Here is a 21,730-nt window from a genome sequence, read left to right as displayed (position 1 = left end):
TGTGAAAACTAACGTGACTGTGGACGGCAGTTCTCTTTTTGACGAGCGCCCACTGCATCATAACTAGTGGTACAACAATCAAAAGATATTGCAAAACCTAAAAGGATTGCATACAAAGACTCTTACAATTTTAATTCGTTTGGGAAAAAGATCGGAGAAAGTGTGAAAGTAAAAATTAAGAAAATTGAAGCTGTATGAAGATGAATTATGTGATTGATGTTTAAAACAAAATCATCTGATATCAAACGAAAACCCCTCTTAACAAGGTAAAAATCTAGTGACGATCGCACCTTCAGCCAACAAAAGTTCTGATATCAACTTTTGTGACGAAAATATATTATACGATCTACTAAATAAATACAACTTATTAATTTTTTTACATTCGGCACGCTGCTATTCAATATGCTTGGGTTTAGCTATACGGTTTTGATAAAGCGTGCCGAATGTAAAAAAATTAACATATTGTATTTATTTAGTAGATCGTATAATAAATTTTCGTCACAAAAGATGATGTTAGAACTTTTGTTGGCTGAAGGTGCGATCGTCATTAGATTTTTAGCTCGTGAAAAGGTGTTTTTGTTTGATTTATTATTTCTTAAGTAAATTAAAATTAAATTTGATTTCCTTACCTCTCGAGTGACAATAAATCCAGCAGTCAACGGAGAAATAAAGGACGCAGACATATGAATTGTTTGGCAAAATGCCAAAACGGCAGCAGAATGTCCAAAATTTGGGGCTAGGTCAATTATATTGGCCATTGCTCCTGCATATGATGCAGTTATAAATATCACCGCCAAAAACCAAACTGGTAACAAAATGTGTACACTATCTATATAACCGATACAATATATTAAGATTCCTGGAATTATTTGTGATAGAGCTGTAAATAATTTTCTTACATTAGTAAGACTTAAAATTTTATGCAATACCAATTTATCAGCAAAATAACAAAAAAAAACCGATGAAATATATGAGCAAATAAAAGGCATTCCAGATATAAATCCATTTGTTTCAAAATTAAACTTTAAAACATTCCCCATAAAAGTGGGTCCATTAACAATAAAAATATAATGAACAAATATTCTGCCAAATGTTGTTATAGCAATTGCCCACGCAGGTAAGGAACTAAATATTTGCAGCCATGGAACTTTGACCTTAGTGGCGTTGTTTATCTCTTTACTAACGTTGAGTTCTATGTAATGAAGTTCTTCTTCAGCAATACGAGGGTGCTCCTGGGGTGTATTGAAAGCAAGAAAATACCATAATGTACACCATCCAAGTCCTAGAGTACCTGTTGTATAAAAAACATATGGCCAACCATATTCTGATAAAATAAATCCACACAATGGGTAAGTTAAGCCAATTCCAATGCTAAAACCTTGAAAACTTGACATGAAACGGGAACGCTCCGTAAGTGGTATCCAATAGCCAACTATTGCATACATGGCAGGCCACGTCAAGCCAGAGGCAAATCCCTGAAGAGATCTTAATACAATAACAGCTATGTAGTGTATTCGAGCTGCTAACGGCATTAGAATACTACATAGAGCTGTTGCTAGCTGTGACCATCCGAATACGCATTTCGTCCCAAATAATTCTGTGGCAACCCCTCCTACTACCTGAGATAGCACGTAGCACCAATAGAATGAACTTATTATAACCGATTTCACAACACTTATTTGATCTTCATTGCCACTACTCTGAAACGAAATAATTAAGGTTGTTATATCAAATATGTTGTATATACGGCAGTGCCACAGAAATCGCTTATCGCTTAAAAACTGATACATATTACACGAATTCAGCGATAAGCGACTTCTGTGGTACCCCTGATATATTACCAAAATTGTTTGCGATCCGTTAAAAGATTGGTTTTGAGTTGAATTCCGATTTGAAATCATAGCTACCAAAGCGAAATTCATATCGTTGCGCATCATAAAAGAGACCAGAAAACCAGACCAAGAAAGAAAATAAAGCACTAATCGAGCCGGAATTTTGTCTGCAATTAAATGAATAATAGGGTTAAAATATGTTCTAAAGGTTTTTTTTTATATATTTTACCCTTGCCAAGGGCAGTATATTATCAGTCAGTCTCTTAACTGTCCGCTTATTTTAGTGCAATGCATCACTTCCGATAGCTATCGTAAGACTAGTTAAACGACATACCAGCTGACGGCTGCTATATATTGCATGTGGTTACCAAAAGGGACCGAAAGAAGAACAAGTTTGCGGTATAAAAGGACGTATCAACGTAGTTTTATTTTTTTTGGTGATAACTACAGTACGGCCAGAATTCGGCAGCTCGAGCTAAAACAAGGAAGAACGCTATAGTCGAGTACTTCGAATATCAGATACCCGTTACTCAGCTAAAGGGACCAAAAGGAAATTGAGATATGCAAGCAGAAAAGCGAGATTGAAATGCGCCACCTACCGGCGGTAGACAGATTTAAGCGTTATGGGCATTAGAGTGGATCAATCGATAGGTATTGACGAGACCAATACATTTCAGTTACAATTTTTTATCTAGCATGCAAATTGTGGGCGCCACAGCCTTGGGCGGGTTGTGGGCGTTAGAGTGGGCGTGGCATATTCGCGTAACAACCCTGCGCTGCGTACAAGGCTACGGAATCTAAGTCTGAGATCCCAATGATTTGATAGTTTCCTAGAAATCCACGTTCATACTTACGATTTTTTATGTTTGTTGGCGGCTTGAGGGCGTTAAAGTGGGCGTGGCACTCTGCTAAAACAAACTGCCGCTGCGCAGGAATCTCAGGAACCTGCATGCCTAATCCCAGTATTGTAGCTTTTATAGTTTCCGAGATCTCAGCGTTCATACGGACAGACGGACATGGCTAGATCGACTCGGCTAGTCCTGATCAATCCTGATCAAGAGTATATACACTTTTTGGGGTCGGAAACGCTTCCTTCTGCCTGTTACATACTTTCCGACAAATCTAGTTTACCCTTTTACTCTACGAGTAACGGGTATAAGTATTGTCTAAGTCATTTTTGTGTGCCGATCACAGGTTACGAAACTCTTAAAATCTGACCCGCTATAATACTTCTGTTTTATAACATAATTGGCACCTTGTTCGAGTGCGTCAGAAACCGTAATCAACCGGTTCTGTCTTCAGAAGAAAGGCCTCATCTAACTGGGGACAGCCCAAAAGGTTGAGAACGGAAAAATAACAAAATCAATTAAATAAACACCTCAATGTTTTCGTCCATGCACAGCAATTATTTAGGTTACATACCGAGTGGTAAAACACCAAAAAGATGTCTAACCCCCAAAAAAAACTCACATGGGCTTAATGTAAAAAAAATAGTTATGTCATAAACTCCACAGAATCGATGCAAACGTTTAGTTTCATCACATTTCGATCCATATCCGGTTCCGGATCCAAACCCGGTTACACTATACCAATGCACTTATTGATGTGATTATTAATGTTGTTTCTCAACCGTTACGCACTCGTTAAAATGGCCTTTAAATAAGAAAACATTTGGTTTTGAAGTTATACTAATAATTGGATAGCAATGTCACATTTTTGTAGCGTTGTACACTTGTTTAAATGAAGGAATATACCGATTTATCCCCGAAATTTGTTATGGGTAACATTAAATCATTGAAATAATTAATGAAAATGAATTATTTTCGTTGAATTTCAGAACCTAGCCTTTCCGGAATGATCTCTGATCTCTGTTTTTATTATTTTATCTAAGCTTCATCGGTGATCAAGGTTGGGTTGGCGAATTCGCAGCGATGCGATACTATGTAGATAGTCAGTTGTTAACAAAAACCAACCGTCTGAACTATTCTTTTGTCCCTTATACTCCCCAATAACTGTGTTCGCAAAACAATCTAAAAAATCCTAACGCTGCGTGACTACCGCGAGGCTTTGCTTCGCAGGGTCAGGACTCACCCAGTGGAGCTGCTCATCCCGAGTTCCCTCATCGCGTTTCGACCCGCTTTCTTTCTATAATCCGAAGAGTCTCTTAGAGCGGTCGGGTCCTTAGTCTCGCCTCGAATTACTTCCTATTTAGCAGCTTCCTTAACGCCACGTTGTGGGCAGCTGCGATCGTCGCAGCGCTAAACTTGGTAGCTCCAGAAGGATCCATGTCCGCTCAAGATCTGTGTCAACCAGAAGTTTACCTGTCCTTTTAAACTTTGCATCCATTTTTTGATGTCGGGTATGACTCCGTAGGTCCATCGTCCTTTTGTCGATTGCTGCCAGTGAGCCAGCCACTTTGCTATAGATTTAATTTCACGACTCTGTGAAGGAGTGCACCGCCTTCCTAGCTTCTCGGCTTTTTCGTGGATCTTCTAAGCCCCAACTGCCAGCAGATCGATTGGGATCATTCCGGAGATGACGATGACGTCGTCCGATGCGTACCTCTATTGTGAAGCCTCCGACGTGGATGTTCGCTGACCCAACTTGCATGCCTCTGGATATGGGGGCCGCCTCGGTTTTGTGGTGCGCTATGATGCGGCCTATAATTGATAATTGTCACTGCCTCGTTTCCGTGGTGCTCCGCTATTTTTAGGGCTTCGGCTATGATGGCTATGTCGCAAAGCCTACAACGTTCATTGTGCCTGGCAATGCCAGGTCAAAGTACGGATTAGGGTACTTTTGTCGCTTGATCTCAAGAATTTGGCGCCCTCTCGCCCTTTGCTGCAGCCTTAAGGCAGGCACTCAACGCGCGCATACGCGATCTCTGCTGTCCACCAGTAGACTAGTTCTAGGTTGCGGTGGTGGCTTTACGTTTCCTCATACTGGTTCTTCATGCCGTCACCATGGCGTCCATAAGCCTCGCCGCGCTGTTCTCTGCGTTCAGGATGAACCGATCGCCAAGATCGCAGCAGACTTCGTTCCATCCAGTACATAGTCCGGCCCGGGAGTCTTTTTGTTCGGCTCGCTGATTGCCACAACGTCGGCTTGGATTTTACGCACGGTCTGGATTTGTGATCATGCGCGGTTTCGCAGTGGATGATGTTTACTTTACTTCTCTAACGCTTTTTAACCATAGGACATCCCTTGCTGCCTGCTATGAGCTTCACATCTGTCTTCCCAGCGCTAAAGCATAAAAAGCTATTTCATTCTTGCGAGCATCTGCTACCTTGTGCCCAAGCTGTCCGCATTTGTGGCAGCAGTCGGTGCAATCTACTCCGCTTTTCCACCGGGCCGCTATGATTAAGTATCTGGCTTACATTTACTTGGATTAGACAGTAGCTTATCGCCCTACCACCAGTTATGCACAACTTGACATCCTCCTCGTTCATAACGGCGTCTTCAAAAAGATCCACCCTAGCAGTCCAGGTGCCGACCGCCCAGATGCTCCAGCGTTGGAGGCGTCAAGGAAAGACGTTGCAGTCAGCTGACGAGTTCAAGAATTTTAGCAATTCGGTCGAAAACAGTTCGACTTTAAAACTAGAGAAAACGTGGTAGTATAGTGCCTCGATTTTCATCCGTTACTTAGCTAACCAACTTTAACACAAGAAACAGTGCTTTGAATATTTACCAAGCGGAGTGCTCAGCCTAGCGTTAAGTAGCGATACTACCCACAAAACCTTTTCCGCCTATTAGCTTTTTAATTCACATCTCTTTAAAAAACTTTACGGATGGTATGATTGTTGGAATGTAGAGAGGTATTGATCAAATGAGGAACTTACATTTTCGCTATAACAAAATCTTCAAAAATGTGTTGGTACCCATTCCATAAGTTAAACATAAACAACCGCTTTTAAAAAGATGTTGCGCAGCAGTTTTAAAAAAAAAGTGAAACAAGAGTAGAAGGCAAAGTATTACGGTCGAAAACAGTTCGACTTTAAAACTAGAGAAAACGTGGTAGTACAGTGCCTCGATTTTCATCAGTTACTTAGCTAACCAACTTTAACACAAGAAACAGAGCTTTGAATATTTACCAAGCGGAGTGTTCAGCCTAGCGTTTAGTAGCGATGCTACCCACAAAACCTTTTCCGCCATTAGCTTTTTAATTTACATCTCTTTAAAACACTTTACGGATGGTATGATTGTTGGAATGTAGAGAGGTATTGATCAAATGAGGAACTTACATTTTCGCTATAACAAAATCTTCAAAAATGTGTTGGTACCCATTCCTTAAGTTAAACATAAACATCCGCTTTTAAAAAGATGTTGCGCAGCATTTTTAAAAAAAAGTGAAACAAGAGTAGAAGGCAAAATTCATCGCGTTACAAAAATTTAATTATCTGACATTTGGACAAAAACTTAAAAAGAATATTTATACAGTCAAACCTAAGCTAATACTAAGATAAAATATTAAAGCCTGGGCCTTAAAATTGTGTAACTAATATTGTTTAAAACAAGGAAGAACGCTATAGTCGAGTACCTCGACTATCAGATACCCGTTACTCAGCTAAAGGGACAAAATGGAAATGGAGATATGCAAGCAGCAAAGCGAGATTAAAATGCGCCACCTACCCGCGATCTCAATATACGGTTATGTGGGCGGCTTACAGAGTTAAGCGTTATTGGCGTAAGAGTGGGCGTGGCAACCTTTTTTTGGGTCAATCGATAGGTATTGATGAGACTAATAAATTTCAGTTAAAATTTTTTTCTAGCATGAAGATTGTGGGCGCCACAGTCTTAGGCGGCTTGTGAGCGTTAGAGTGGGCGTGGCATATTCGCGTAGCAAAAATTCGCTGAGTACAAGGCGACGGAATCTAACGCTCAGATCCCAATTCTGTGTCTTTGATAATTTCCGAGATATCCACGTTCATATTTCCGATTTTTTGAAGTTTGTGGGCGGCTCGTGGGCGTTAAAATGGGAGTGGAAAACTTTTTTTGTTACCAATCGATAGGTATTGATAAGAACAATATATTTCAGTTGAAATGCTTATTCTGTCCTATTGCTCCTTTTATAGTTTTCGAGATTACAACGTTCATACGGACAGACGGACATGGCTAGATCGACTCGGCTAGTGATCCTGATCAAGAATGTATATACTTTATGGGGTTGGAAACACTTTCTCTTCCTATTTCATTCTTTCCGACGAATCTAGTATCCCCTGAACCCGAAGAGCGCTGTCTCCGTTTTTATTGAGAGGCTGAACGGAACAACGAAATATGTTGACCATGTACCGGAAAAAGCTTGACCGAGATGTCTGCCTGTTAAATACTTTCCGACAAATCTAGTATACCCTTTTACTCTACGAGTAACGGGTATAAATATTGTCTTAGTCATTTTTGTGTGCCGATCACAGGTAACGAAACTCTTAAGATCTGACCCGCTATAATATTTCTGTTTTATAACATGATTGGCACCTTGTTCGAGTGCGTCAGAAACCGTAATCAACCGGTTCTGGCTTCACAAGAAAGGCCTCATCTAACTGGGGACAGCCCAAAAGGTTGAGAACGGAAAAATAACAAAATCAATAAAATAAACACCTCAATGTTTTCGTCCATGCACAGAAATTATTTAGGTTACATACCGAGTGGTAAAACACCAAAAAGATTTCTAACCCCCAAAAAAACTCACATGGGCTTAATGTAAAAAAAATATTTACTCCACATAATCGATGCAAACGTTTAGTTTCATCACATTTCGATCCATATCCGGTTCCGGATCCAAACCCGGTTACACTATACCAATGCAATTATTGATGTGATTATTAATGTTATTTCTCAACCGTTACGCACTCGTTAAAATGGCCTTTAATTAAGAAAACATTTGATTATGAAGTTATACTAATAATTGGATAGCAATGTCACATTTTTGTAGCGTTGTACACTTGTTTAAATGAAGGAATATACCGATTTATCCCCGAAATTTTTTATGGGTAACATTAAATCATTGAACTAATTATTGAAAATGAGATATTTTCGTAGATTTTTAAAACCTACCCGTTTCGGAATGATCTCTGATCTCTGTTTTTATTTTTTTCTCTAAGCTTCGTCGGTGATCAAGGTTGGGTTGGCGTAGATAGTCAGTTGTTAACTAAAACCAAGCCTCCGAACTATTCTTTTGTCCCTTATACTCCCCAATAACTGTGTTCGCAAAACAATCTAAAAAATCCTAACGCTGCGTGACTACCGCGAGGCTTTGCTTCGCAGGGTCAGGATTCACCCAGTGGAGCTGCTCATTCCCTCATCGCGCTTCGACCCGCTTTCTTTCTATAATCCGTATAGTCTCTTAGAGTCGGTCGGGTCCTTGGTCTCGCCTGGAATTCCTTCCTATTCAGCGGCTTCCTTAACGCCACGTTGTGGGCAGCTGCGATCGTCGCAGGGCAAAAATTGTTAAGGTAGCTCCAGAAGGATCCATGTCCGCTCAAGATCTGCGTCAACCAGAAGTTTACCTGTCCTTTTAAACTTAGCATCCATTTTTGATGTCGGGTATGATTCCGTAAGTCCATCGTCCTTCTGTCGATTGGTGCCAGTGAGCCAGCCACTTTGCTTTTTCGGCTTTTTCGTGGATCTCCTTAGCCTCAACTGCCAGCAGATCGATTGGGATCATTCCGGAGATGACGATGACGTCGTCCGATACGTACCTCTGTTGTGAAGCCTCCGACGTGGATGTTCGCTGACCCCACTTGCATGCCTCTGGATATGGGGGCCGCCTCGGTTTTGTGGTGCGCTATGATGCGGCCTATAATTGATAATTGTCACTGCCTCGTTTCCGTGGTGCTCCGCTATTTTTAGGGCTTCGGCTATGATGGCTATGTCGCAAAGCCTACAACGTTCATTCTGCCTGGCAATGCCAGGTCAAAGTACGGATCCTGTGGGTACTCCACAGTGATCTTATGTTCCATCATGCCTCTATTCGTGTCGTATAAAAGGATGCGATTGCTAAGGAAAGGCTTTATAATGCCCAGCAAGGTCAATTTGCTGGAGTGCTTACGTTCCTGCAATAATTTTTGCTGCCTTCCCGCTATCTCGATCCTTCTATTACTTTTGGTTCGATCTCCTCTACTGTGGAGATTGCATCAATTGTTGATTTCGCCTTCTAAAGCCGAACTGCATGGGGGTCAGGTTCCCGGCTGGAACCCCAAGGGTCCTGCTGGGCTGAGTAACGCAGTACCAGAAAAAATTTTTTTTCTTTGTTTTTTATGATCCTTTTGAGTATCCAGCGTTTCTTAGGGTACTTTTTTCGCTTGAGCTCAAGAATTTGGCGCCCTCTCGCCCTTTGCTGCAGCCTTCAGGCAGGCACTCACCGCGCGCATACGCAATCTCTGCTGTCCACCAACAGACTAGTTCTAGGTTGCGGTGGTGGCTTTACGTTTCCTCATACTGGTTCTTCATGCCGTCACCATGGCGTCCATAAGCCTCGCCGCGCTATTCTCCGCGTTCAGGATGAACCAATTGCCAAGATCGCAGCAGACTTCGTTCCATCCAGTACATAGTCCGGCCCGGGAGACTTTTTGTTCGGCTCGCTGATTGCCACAACGTCGGCTTGGATTTTACGCACGATCATGCGCGGTTTCGCAGTGGATGATGTTTACCTCACTTCTCTAACGCTTTTTAATCATAGGACATCCCTTGCTGCCTGCTATGCGCTTCACATCTGTCTTCCCAGCGCTAAAGCATAAAAAGCTTTTTCCTTCTTGCGAGCAGCTTGCTACCTTGTGCCCAAGCTGTTTTTTTTAAACGACGTTGCAGTCAGATGTCATGTCGGAAACACTTTCTCTTCCTATTTCATTCTTTCCGACGAATTTAGTATCCCCTTTTACTCTACGAGTAACGGTTTAAGCCAGAAACCAAACTCATATCCGTAGCTTAACAAAAAAAAGTCAGCAAACTACACGGACGAAGCGCAGTACACAGAAATTAAAATAAAACACACGCAGCTTAATTACTCAATAACACTATTCAACTTTTTTTTACGGTAGCTATGGATCTACCTACAAAGTGACAGTGTGAAAACAGTGCAACTGAAATTAAGACCGAAAGGCCGTCGGCTTGCGCCTCAACTTCTTTTTCTGATAAATCATCGTTTTGAAGAACACGCTGAGCTGATAACATCCAAAATAATTTAACCCGAGCTGTTGCCTTATAATGAAGGGGAGTCAATAAGGGCAATGATAAAGTTTGTTTTTTTTGCACAGGGAGTTACACAGGTACCGAAATGAAATGATATAATCAGACTTCAAATACGTAATGCTACGAACATTGTCGTCTTCCCGATCATCATAATAATATAATAAAGCTTTCGCGAGAAATCTGCGTCTCAGCGGGCGGTTAGCCAATTGCCTCGTAAGCTATTCCTATTGTCCTCATCTACTCTGCTTTGTGGCTAGCTGCGAATAATACTGCCGTCCGAGCTTGTCGGACCTATAGGGGTGAGGCACTTTCCCGAGAGACCCCCTTGTGGAACTATCGGGGTGGCTGTGATACTTAATTCACCGGTAAAGCCTTCGTGCTCAACATAGATGTTGCGTTACACAGCTCGGGTGCTGTTACCCATAGATCGGTAGACATTTTAGACAGTAAAGGAAGCACTCAATCGCGACTGAGTTGATTAATCTTAAGCTTAATCTAGACACTTGCACTATAATCTCACTTGTGGACATAACAATGTGCCGTGGTTGAAATCCTTTCAATGTGGAGCACGCCACGTTTAATAAGTTTGGTGGGATCCAGGTCCGACTCTTAAAAGAGAGCTACGAGGATTTTGAAGAGGCCAAGAAACAAAAGCTCTTATCGGCGGTGGCACAGAATAAGTAATATGTGTTGAGAGCATGAAAAACTTTCCAGCAAGAAATCCCTTCATCTGATATATTCTAGGACGTTGATACAAACAAGTGGCCCTTACGACACCAAGCAGTGCTTGTTACACGCGGAGCCCTAAACCGATTTGGGCAAGTAAACGAAATCGCGGACATGGAAAAAGACGCCATAACAATAGACAGTTTAAAATACATGCTCACATAGAATGGCTAGTAACATAGAAATTTACAAATTATTGGAAGATAAAATACATAAGTTTATCATAATTAGTTGCATTAGGGCTATCAAACAGTAAGACGTGACACAGTGCATTATAGTCGTCACAAAGAACCCGAAAAGGATCATGAAGGGCATAATTGGATCTACAAATTGGCAGGGACAACGGACGAAAACGACGAACTGTTCTACAGGGTACATTCCAGTTGACGGAACTAAGAAGGAAGGGAGAGTCGACATCACCATTAATTAATTTATGAAAAAACATAGCTCCATGACACTTTCTAAGATGGTTCGGGGTTGGTAAGTCCAGCAGGCGCAACCTCGCATGATAAGAGCTTAAACCTCTCAAAGCAAATAAAAGGAATTGTTTTTGAACGGACTCTAACATATTTTGGTAACAGCAAATTTGAGGTGACCATATACACGAGCAATATTCCATTGACGGACGAACAAGAGAAACATACAAAAGCTTTGTTGTGTATGGATCATCAAGCTCCCTTGACCAACGCTTCATAAACGCCAGGAGACTTCTGGCTTTGTTAGCTATAGTAGATATATGGTCTTTAAAACTAAGTTTATGATCAAATAGAACGCCAAGATCCTGAACAGAAAAAATACGCTCAAGGGCGTTATTTCCGATAGAATAAGAATACAGAGATGGATTACAACGATAAAAGGTCATAAAGATAGATTTAGAATAGTTCAAATTCAACATGTTAATCATGCACCACGTATTAAAACAATCAAGATCTAATTGAAGGGCGTTATATGAATTAGGTTAACACATGGACAAACATAGCTTGACATCATCTGCATACATTAAAACAGTTGATGATTTTATGACATAAGGTAGATCATTAATCATTAAGCCAAAAAGTAAAGGTCCCAGGTGGCTACCCTGTGGCACTCCAGAAGTAACATTAATTATTTTGAAAATTTTATTATTAAAACAGACCATTTGAGTTCTATTAGAAAGGTAGGAAAATATCCAGTAGGTTGGGTGGAAAACCTAAAAGGGACAATTTATAAATAAGAATCCTATGGTTCACTGAATCAAAAGCCTTAGAGAAATCGGTATAAATCACATCAGATTAATGATGTGTCAGAAAACCTCTAGTAACTAAAGACGTAAATTCAAGTAGGTTTGTAGAAGTAGAGCGACATCTAGTGAAGCCATGCTGACAAGGTGAAATAATACACCTGCAATGATGCTGCAACTGACAGGTAATAATTTGTTCAAAAAGTTTAGGAATAGAACTGAGTTTAGCAATACCACGATAGTTTGAGATATCGGACTTGTTCCCTTTTTTAAAAAATGGGATAATAAAGGATTCCTTCCATATGGATGGAAATCAACATTGACTTAGGGACAGATTAAATATCAATGTTAAGGGAAGAGCAAGATAAGATGAACAATTCCTAAGTATACAACTTGGTATTCTGTCAGGACCCGGTGAAAATGAGAGCTTGAGAGTATTAAGACTCTGAAGAACATCAGATACATCAATCACTGGTTTGAAGATAGAGTTCAAATGAGGTAGTGGGTATGGATAATCTTTATTAATGACACTATTGCATTTCGTATATGTCGATTGAAAAAAGTCTGCGAATAAGTTGGAAATATCATTATCATCAGATGCTACATTATTATTGAGAAAAAGACAGGTAAATTTTGTAACAATCAGAATTGTACTGGACAAATTCCACCTTAGCTGAACTATATTTGGTGAAGTCTGTCTGTAAGCCGGATATTTTGAACCGTTTAAATAGTCTGGTTTTTTGTTCTTTAGATAAGATAGTTGACGGGTAAACCATGGAGAGCTGTAAGAATTCTTCATGGAGGAAAGAGGGACATGTTCATCAAATAGACGGTAAAGGACCTCATAAAAGTACCTAACTGCATCATTAACAGGAAGGTCAACTAGAAAGGACCAGCTTACTGTCGATAAAGATTCTGTTGAACTAATAAGCTTTTTTATTAGTTATTGCTAAATTAAAATACGAATTTCAGGTTGCTTTAGGCTTGTTAACAATTTATTAGCGAGAGACAGTACAGCAGGCGAGACGAGAATGCGTTTTATGTCGAGATCAGAATTCGTACTGATTTTACAAAGGGTCAGCCAGCCGAATGCTGGGCCCAAGAATGCAAGTACACAAAAGACGAGAGAGCTAGATAAAGAGAGCTACCTTTCGCGATGCCATTAATATAAGAGATCGAATTAAGACGTTAGTTGGCTGATGCGGCTGCGTGACCCGACATACTCCCCCCGTTGGAAGCCTGGGTTTCAACATTATCCTTAAGGGGTAGCAGACACAGCTTGTTTACTGCTCGCTTTGTCACTCCTGATGCTGTCTTCAGAACGGCAACTCGAGCAACCCCATCTCCACCGAAGAGAAGCTCGATCACTCTGGCGAGGGGCCACTTCATGGGAGGCAAGTTTTCGTCCTTGACCAGAACTAAGTCATCGACAACCAGGCCAGGATTTGGGGTGCGCCACTTGGAGCGCTGTTGTAGCAATGTTAGGTATTCTTCCTTCCATCGGGACCAAAAGATCTGCTGCAAGTAAGCCACGCGTTGCCATCCATCCAAGCGATTAAAGTTAAGACTGGTCACATCCGGCTCGACGAAAGAAGAAGGCGGACCACCATTCAAAAAATGTGCTGGGGTTAATACATCCAGATCAGCTGGGTTTTCTGAAATCGAGACTAATGGTCGTGAATTAACAACCGCCGAAGTGTGACACACCAGGGTCCGCAACTCCTCAAAGGCTAAAACAGCAGTGCCAACAGCGCGGTAGAAATGATGCTTAGCGATCTTCACAGCCGCTTCCCAAAGACCGCCAAAGTGTGGCGACCTAGGAGGAATGAAACACCAATCAATAGCCTCCGCTAGGCAAAAGTCCAACGTAGTTCTCTGGTGATCACTGCTGAGGAACAGGCGCCTTAGTTCGAGCAGCTCATTGCGAGCGCCAAAAAAGTTGGTTGCATTATCAGACCAAATCTGCCGCGGCCTTCTTCTAGTGCATATAAATCGTTTGAGGCCATGTAGAAACGATACCGTAGAGAGATTCTTGATTAACTCCAAATGAATAGCCTTCGTGGCGAAACAAATGAAGACACAAACGTAGCATTTTACTGGAGGCTTGCTTCGCGCCTCTGACTTGTAGAAAAATGGCCCGCAAAAATCAATGCCAGTGACTTCGAACGCATGAGATCCATCAAGTCGCTCCTTTGGAAGATCCGCCATGATATGCTCCACTCGAGGCTTCATTCGAAACCATCTAATACATTTTTTCACCGCCTTCAGAACCGTCTTCCTCCCCCCAATAGGCCAATATTGGGATCGAATTATGCCAAGTAATGCCCGTGGCCCAGTGTGCAGATTGCGTTCATGAAAGTGAGTAATAATGGCAATAGTGACCGAATGACTCCGTGGTAATATAATTGGATGACGCCCATTAAAATCCAGAGAAGAACTCCTCAGCCGGCCATCCACTCTAAGAATCCCAAATTGGTCAATGAATGGCGAAAGAGATGCGAGCGAGCTGGAGGAGTGCACCATTCCCTTTGACTGCAATGACTTGATGTCATCCCATAAATGTGAGCGCTGGACAAGACGAAGCAACAGCAGCGTACCGCCTTGAAGGTCAGACACCGTGAGCGTAGGGCGATGGATGCGATTTCTAAACTTATAGACGTATCCGAAAATTCTTTGAAGGGCAGCAAAGGAATTGGCAAATTTGGAACTGGACACTATGTCTTCGTATGGAGATTTTGTTAGCAGAGTCCTCCGGCGAACCTCAAGCGTTGGCTTTTCAGCAGTGATTGGGGTCGGCCAGTCAGCTTTGGGACCACAGAGGAATTTTGGTCCATGAGCCCAGAGAGGAGACTCGTTGAGCTCAGCAGGAAAAGCACCTCGGGAGAGAATGTCAGCTGGATTTAAAGAAGTTGGAACATATCGCCACTCCACTGACTCAGTTAGCTCCTGAATGGCAGCTACTCGGTTCGCTACAAAAATATTGAATCTGGACGGCTCGTCCCGGATCCATGAAAGCGCAACAGCAGAGTCGCTCCAGCAATAAACCTTTCCCTCAAATGCACTCGTCCCAGACACTTCTGCGATGAGCCTAGACAGGAGTTCCGCCCCACACAGTTCCAACTTGGGCACAGTGAGTGTTTTCAAGGGGGCTACCCTTGACTTTGAGCAAAGTAATTGAGATCGGCCTTTGCAAACGATGTAGACACAAGCACCATATGCTTCTATGCTGGCATCACAAAATCCATGTATTTCACTCTCAGAGTTTGGAGAACGAACCAGCCGAGGAAATGACGCATGCTTAATCTGCCCAAAACTCGTACATATAGCACTCCATTCCGTATTCTGTGACTCAGGAAGGCTTTCATCCCAGGATAACTTCTCCTTGCACAGTTGTTGAAGGAAAATTTTCGATTTTGTGATCACAGGTCCAACCAACCCGAGAGGATCATATAATCGCGGTATTGCAGACAGGACAGATCGCCTGCAGGGGCTTGAGGTTGACTGTAAGACCGAAAAGGAAAACAGTAGTTGGTCAGAGACTGGATCCCAAGCGAGACCTAAGGTTTTTGCAAAATCAGTGCCATCATCAAACATCAAATAGGACTCCTTATCCTTGTCTGCAACTCCATCCAAAACAGCCGACACATTGGAGCACCACTTTCTAGGCTTAAATTTTCCCTTGGCTAGAAGTTTTGATGCCTGATCCATAATGATGACTGCCTCTTCCTTGGACTTGGCTCCAGATATCAAATCATCCACATAAAAATCGCGACGAATGACCTCAGCCCCAAGCGGAAACGCTGTATGCTCGTCTGCTGCCAACTGATGCATAGCTCGCACAGCCAGAAATGATGCTGGCTTCGTGCCATAAGTAACGGTGTCTAGCTTAAACACCCGCAATTGATCCTGGGGGGAATCCCTCCACAAAATGCATTGCAAATGGCTGTCCTCAGGCTGAACCCTAACACAACGGTACATTTTGCAAATGTCTCCTGTGATTGCTACTGGGTGTGAACGAAACCGTAGAAGAATCTGGAACAGCTTAGGCTGAATAACAGGGCCTGCCATAAGAACATCGTTGAGAGAATAGCCTGAGGAACTGGCCGCCGATCCATCAAAAACTACGCGAAGCTTTGTAGTGGAGCTATATTCCTTTAGGACGCAATGATGAGGCAAGAAGTATCGGCACAACCCGATGTCAGCGGCAGAAACTGATGACATATGTCCTAGATCGAGATATTATTTTATGAATGCTGCATATTGAGCCTTCAAAGATGGCTGACGATTCAACTTTCTCTCTAGGGACAAGAATCTTCGATAAGCTTGCTGGTAGGACTCTCCCAAAAGATCTAGATTGAACTTGGCAGGCAGCCGAACAGAATAATCACCAGCTGGCAAACGATTGACTTGTCTTACGAAATGTGCTTCACAGTCCAATTCTTCCTTAGTAGCGCGTAAAATTGGCGCAGCTTTCCACTTCCCAAAATCGTCGAAGAAGATCATCTAACCGATCGAAACTATTCTCTCTACTAGCGAGAAGTTCATCTTGAGACGACATTAAAACCGAGCCATTGGAAAGGCCATAGCCTCCAGAAACAACCCAACCCAGACGCGTCTTTTGAATTAGGGGTAATCCAGATGGGAGCTTGATTTGGCCAACGCACAACATCTCGAAAAAGAGGCTGGCTCCGATTAAAAGATCCACCCGCTGGGGAGCATAAAACCTTGGGTCAGCTAACTGTATATTTTTGGGTATGTTCCAGCTGCCAATGTCGACGTTGAAGCTAGGCTGGCGCTCTGTTATGTTCTGAGCAATCACCGCGGTAATGTTGGCCGAGTATTCGGAAGTTCGGGACTGAATCGTAATATTGACCAAGTGACCGTCACAAAACTGGAATCTCCTACTCCAGTTACAGATACTGAGGATTTTACTTTCTTTACTTGAAGCTGATTTGCGAATCGGGACGTTATTAGATGCAGTTGGGAGCCCGAATCGAGTAGAGCTCGACAGGGAACGAAAACCCCAGAACGGTTTTTTACTAAAATGCTAGCCGTTGCTAAGAGCACTATATCATTACTAAATTCCTGTGCAATAAGAGCAGTCGAAGTGGAAGGCAGTGCAGAGGGTGAAGCAGAAGGAAGTGCTTCTTGAAACTGTGCTCCTTCTTGTGAAGGAAAAGAAGGTGAGTTTCCCAGGTGAAGCAGGGTGTGGTGCTTAGATCCGCATGAACGACAACTACTAGAGTTGCATTGCCGAACTTGATGACCAACCTTAAGACAATTTATGCAAAGACCAAGCCGCTTCGCTTCTTGAAGCCTATTCGCAGGAGACAGGATTTTAAAATTCTGACAATAAGAAATGGAATGCCCCGTATCATTACAGAATATACAAATCCAAGGGTTAGCGTTCGAGGCAACAAATGCTGATCTACGCGCATTGGGTATTCTGTTACTTCCCACCTGATTGCCCGGCGTATAGTTTGCCATGGCGAAATCCATAGTCTCCAACGTCCTGCATCGCTGCTCCAGAAATGATGCCATTGACTCCCACGTAGGAATTAAATTGACGAAGGCAGGGTCCTCTAAACGCTCTTCCCACTTTGCCTGACTTGCCGGATCCAACCTTTGGAATAGGACATGGACGATGATGCATCCTGCGATTTGTTCTGTCGTGCCCAGTCCTTTGAGAGCACGAATATGAGCATTGAATTTATCGGACAGATCCCGAAGTGTCGAGACGGAACCACTCTGCACCGCCTTTAGTCCCAGGATCTCAATAATGTGTGCCTGAAAAACCAAACGTCGATTATCAAATCTATTTTTCAGCAAATCTAAAGCAATTGCGTAGTTGCCATCCGAAATTTCCAATGAGCGAATAGTTTCCAACGGTGCGTCCCTCAGGCATGATCGTAGATGCTGCAGCTTTTCTACGTTGGTGAGGTCCGGATGACTATCTATGATCGTGGTAAACATAAAATAAAAATCAGACCAATTTGCATAACCTCCAGCGAATTTTGGAAGCTCCAGTGGGGGCAGCAATGCTGCCCTATGTCGAGGCTGACGCTGCTGGGGGCCGAAAACTCCCGGAGTGATGCCGTCAGCAAAAGTTGAATGCGAAAGAAGCTGTGAGGTGCGCTTTGAAATTTCGGATCGAACCGATGACTTCAGAGTTACGAGAATGTCATCAAATTTCTCACTTAAATCAATTTCCTCTAAATCCAATTCTTCGAGCTCACCGAGCACCTTTTTAAATGACTCTTGAAGCTCATCAATCAACTCTAACCTCACATGAAGACCGGATTCGTCGCATGAAGTTAACGCCGCACTTGATAGGGAATCCACTAAGCGCTCCACTCTATTAAATAAAGCCGTTGCCTTGCGCTTTAAAAATATTGACCTGTTTGGCTCAGTGGTAACATCTCCAAAAGCTCCCGTAGGCATGGCTACAACAACAACAGCAGACGAAATGCCCGAAATTCGGCTCCAGCGGGAAGATGAGCGCAAAGCAAACGAGGGAATAACAGCCCGTTACTTGGCTATGTACGCTTCCATGTATAGCTGATTTTGCGCCTTATATGTAAATTTCCGCAATCACCAACTGCTATTTATTTAAAGCGCTCACTGCCTTTAAGGCCTTATGATTGTTGCTACGCCAATGCACCGCAGAAGCAAGAATGAAAAAGTCAATAAATAGACTTATATGATTTGCACTTAGTATTATTTATGCACAAATCACGTCGGGGTCACCAATGTTGAACTAATAAGCTTATTTTTTAGTTATTGCTAAATTAAAATACGAATTTCAGGTTGCTTTAGGCTTGTTAACAATTTATTAGCGAGAGACAGTACAGCAGGCGAGACGAGAATGCGTTTTATGTTGAGATCAGAATTCGTACTGATTTTACAAAGGGTCAGCCAGCCGAATGCTGGGCCCAAGAATGCAAGTACACAAAAGACGAGAGAGCTAGATAAAGAGAGCTACCTTTCGCGATGCCATTAATATAAGAGATCGAATTAAGACGTTAGTTGGCTGATGCGGCTGCGTGACCCGACAGATTCCATTAGTCTGCCGTAATCAGTTCTCTTAAAACAAAAACTAGGCTGTACATTTATTGCAGTCCTAGGATTATTAAAAAATCCATTAATACAGAGCTGAAGGGTAGGATGATAACAATCTTCAGGTAAAGATAGTGGCGAAATACGACTAACTTCAGCATCGCTACTATCAAAAAAAAAGATTAAGTCAAGTAGACGACCAATATGATTGGGAATCCTGTTAACTTGCTGCAAAGATAGTTCAACAAGACCATCAATAAAATCATTTTGAATCCTAGGAATCATTGTCAATGAGTCCTTACTCTCCAACCAAGAGATATTGGGAAGATTAAAGTCACCAAGCACAATAAGTTGGTCAGTTTCAGCAAGCAACAAGGAGATAGAATGTATGGCGGACAGGTGCAATAGATACACGTTAAATTCAGAGCCAGAGGATATATACGAGCAGGTTAAAAAAATATTACTTTTTGGGAAAGTTAATTTTACGGAAGTAAATTCAATACCTGATGATTCAGAAATATCAAAAAACTCAGAAGTTTAATTGGATTTGACTCCAATAAGAACGCCTGCACCTCGACGGGTCTGACGATCCTTCCTATAAACAAAAAAGTTAGACAAAATCTCACTATCGTGTACGGATGGGTTAAGCCAGGTCTCAGTGAGTACAATAACATTGGCCTCAAAAATTGAACTATTTATATAAAGCGTAGAGAGTTTACTAAGAAGCACCCGAACATTCTGATAGTGAATTAGGAAATTTTGTTTTTTGAATTTATATCAGAGCTTGGCGCCGACAAAGAAGTCATGGAAGGGGAGCTATTTGTTTTTATATACTCGTGGACAATTATATCAGCAGCCCAAAAATTGGGGCAAAGAAGTTTAGAGAACAGCCCATCCGGAACAAGTATTTTAAATGAAGAGTAATCTCTTATCTGTTTAAAATTAAATTTGGTGATGTCAATACCATTTTGAATGGGAAGGGAGAGGTTTGTGACAATATGATGTATCACGTCATTTACTGTTATTGCTGCATTCAACCTAGGCACAAAAATAGATTTCCTAGGTACCATGACAGTGAGTGGTACCGGAGACGAGAGAGCAGGGCTATGGGTGTTTTTCCTAGGGATCATGCTAGTAAGTGGGACAGGAGGAGGTGCATCGGTATTAGCTAGAGGCAGAACAAGGTGCGGCAGAGCCCCGGAAGTGGCAACAGCCGGTGAACGGTTAGTAGGCCTCAGGCGAAACTATAGTCCCCGAATCTGGCAGCGATTGCACCGTGGCGTCATTCGTTGATGACTCGATCCCATTGGGATCATCCTCATCGCACGACACATAGCCTGCAGTGGGGCTGGGAAGAGAGAGGTTGGTCGAGAGATCTGGAACATGTAAAGAGACATTAGGCAGTGTAAGACTACGATTTATATTTAATGAAGATTGACTTAGAAGAATCCGACCTTTAAAGTTGGAGTCGCAGACATTAAATCGACTTAATAAGTCCGTAAATCTAAACTAACAATTGGCTGCCGAGAAGTGATTTTGCCAACAAATTGGCAACCAACAACACAGCAGGCAGACATTGTTTACACGTTGAAGTCAGATAAATGTAGAATGTAGAAAAAGTAGAAAAATTAGGAAGCTTTAGATGAGTGCCAACAAACAGCTGTGTGGCTTTGCAAAACGCAGAGGAAAGATAAGAAAAGAGAGCGATAAGACCAATTCAACAAAGACCCGTTAACTCGAAAACTAGAGCCGGTGACTGAAGTTGGGAGAATGTAGCAGAGCGAACGGTGCGAGAGAGCGCCAAAACAACAATGCAAATAAGAAAAAACAACAATGCACAAAGCAATGCATTATCCAATATAATAATAAAGATAATGGTTTCAACACAAATAACTAATTTGCATTCAAACGGCGGCCTCAACCGAGTTGAAAATGTAAAGTTTGGGAATATATCAGATCGGTAATTTAGACACTAGGCGAATAAATGTGGGAGCAAATATAAAACACGTCCGTGTACAACAGAGACCGAATTCGATTATGATAAGATAAGAAATTTAACATAAACCTTTGTTTTTGAAAGTCTGGAATATAATATAGATATAGTTTGTTCATAATAAGTGGGATTTCTAAGTTCAATTTTGTGTTCCTAAGTGGAAAGTGGCTACAATTATACCTGTTGAGCTATTCTGCTTTTTTATGAGCTTGGTTTTTGTACTGGCTAACAATTTATTAGCGAAAGATTGTCGTGTGTTGATTGAAGATTGATGTGTTTAATGCGAGATCAATTTCGTACTCCTGGACAAGAGATAGGCAGCCGAACGCTGGGCACAAGAATGCAAACCTAGAGACTGAGATAGAAAGGAAGCTTATTGCTATGCAGCTGATATAAAAGCTTGGATTAGATAGATCCTTGATCAGCTGAATAGCTTTCGTGGCAAAGCAAGCGAATACGCAACTGTAGCATTTTACTGGGGGCTTGTTTCGCACTTCCGATATGTAGAAGAATGGCACCCAAAAATCAATGCCAGTGACTTAAAATGCATGAGATTCATTAATTCGCTTCTTTGGAAGATCCTATTACATGTTCCACTAATCGGGTCTTCGTTTGAATGCATCAAACACATTTCGCAACGTCTTCCCATAGGGCCATACTGGGATCGAATTATGCCAAGTAGTGCTCGGGGACCAGTGTGCAGACTGCGTTCATAAAAGT

General features: G+C 42.1%; 1 protein-coding gene across 1 annotated transcript in view; it reads right to left on the bottom strand.

Moving 5' to 3' along the window:
* Positions 1-501: 501 nt before the first annotated feature.
* LOC119562860 (vesicular glutamate transporter 1) overlaps positions 502-21,730 on the bottom strand; it is a gene marked incomplete at its 3' end in the record, with an annotated part of 125,675 nt that continues 104,446 nt past the window's right edge. The window contains exons 3-4 of the mRNA XM_037875973.1: positions 1,842-1,999; positions 502-1,700 (exon numbers count right to left, since the gene is read on the bottom strand). Coding sequence (XP_037731901.1) covers positions 502-1,700; positions 1,842-1,999 — 1,357 coding nt within the window. The remainder of the gene's footprint in view (positions 1,701-1,841; positions 2,000-21,730) is intronic.

Source organism: Drosophila subpulchrella, unplaced genomic scaffold, assembly GCF_014743375.2.
Source record: "Drosophila subpulchrella strain 33 F10 #4 breed RU33 unplaced genomic scaffold, RU_Dsub_v1.1 Primary Assembly Seq99, whole genome shotgun sequence".
NCBI lineage: Eukaryota > Metazoa > Arthropoda > Insecta > Diptera > Drosophilidae > Drosophila > Drosophila subpulchrella.
Note: the sequence above shows the minus strand (reverse complement) of the source record. Positions and strands in the feature narration are given on the sequence as shown.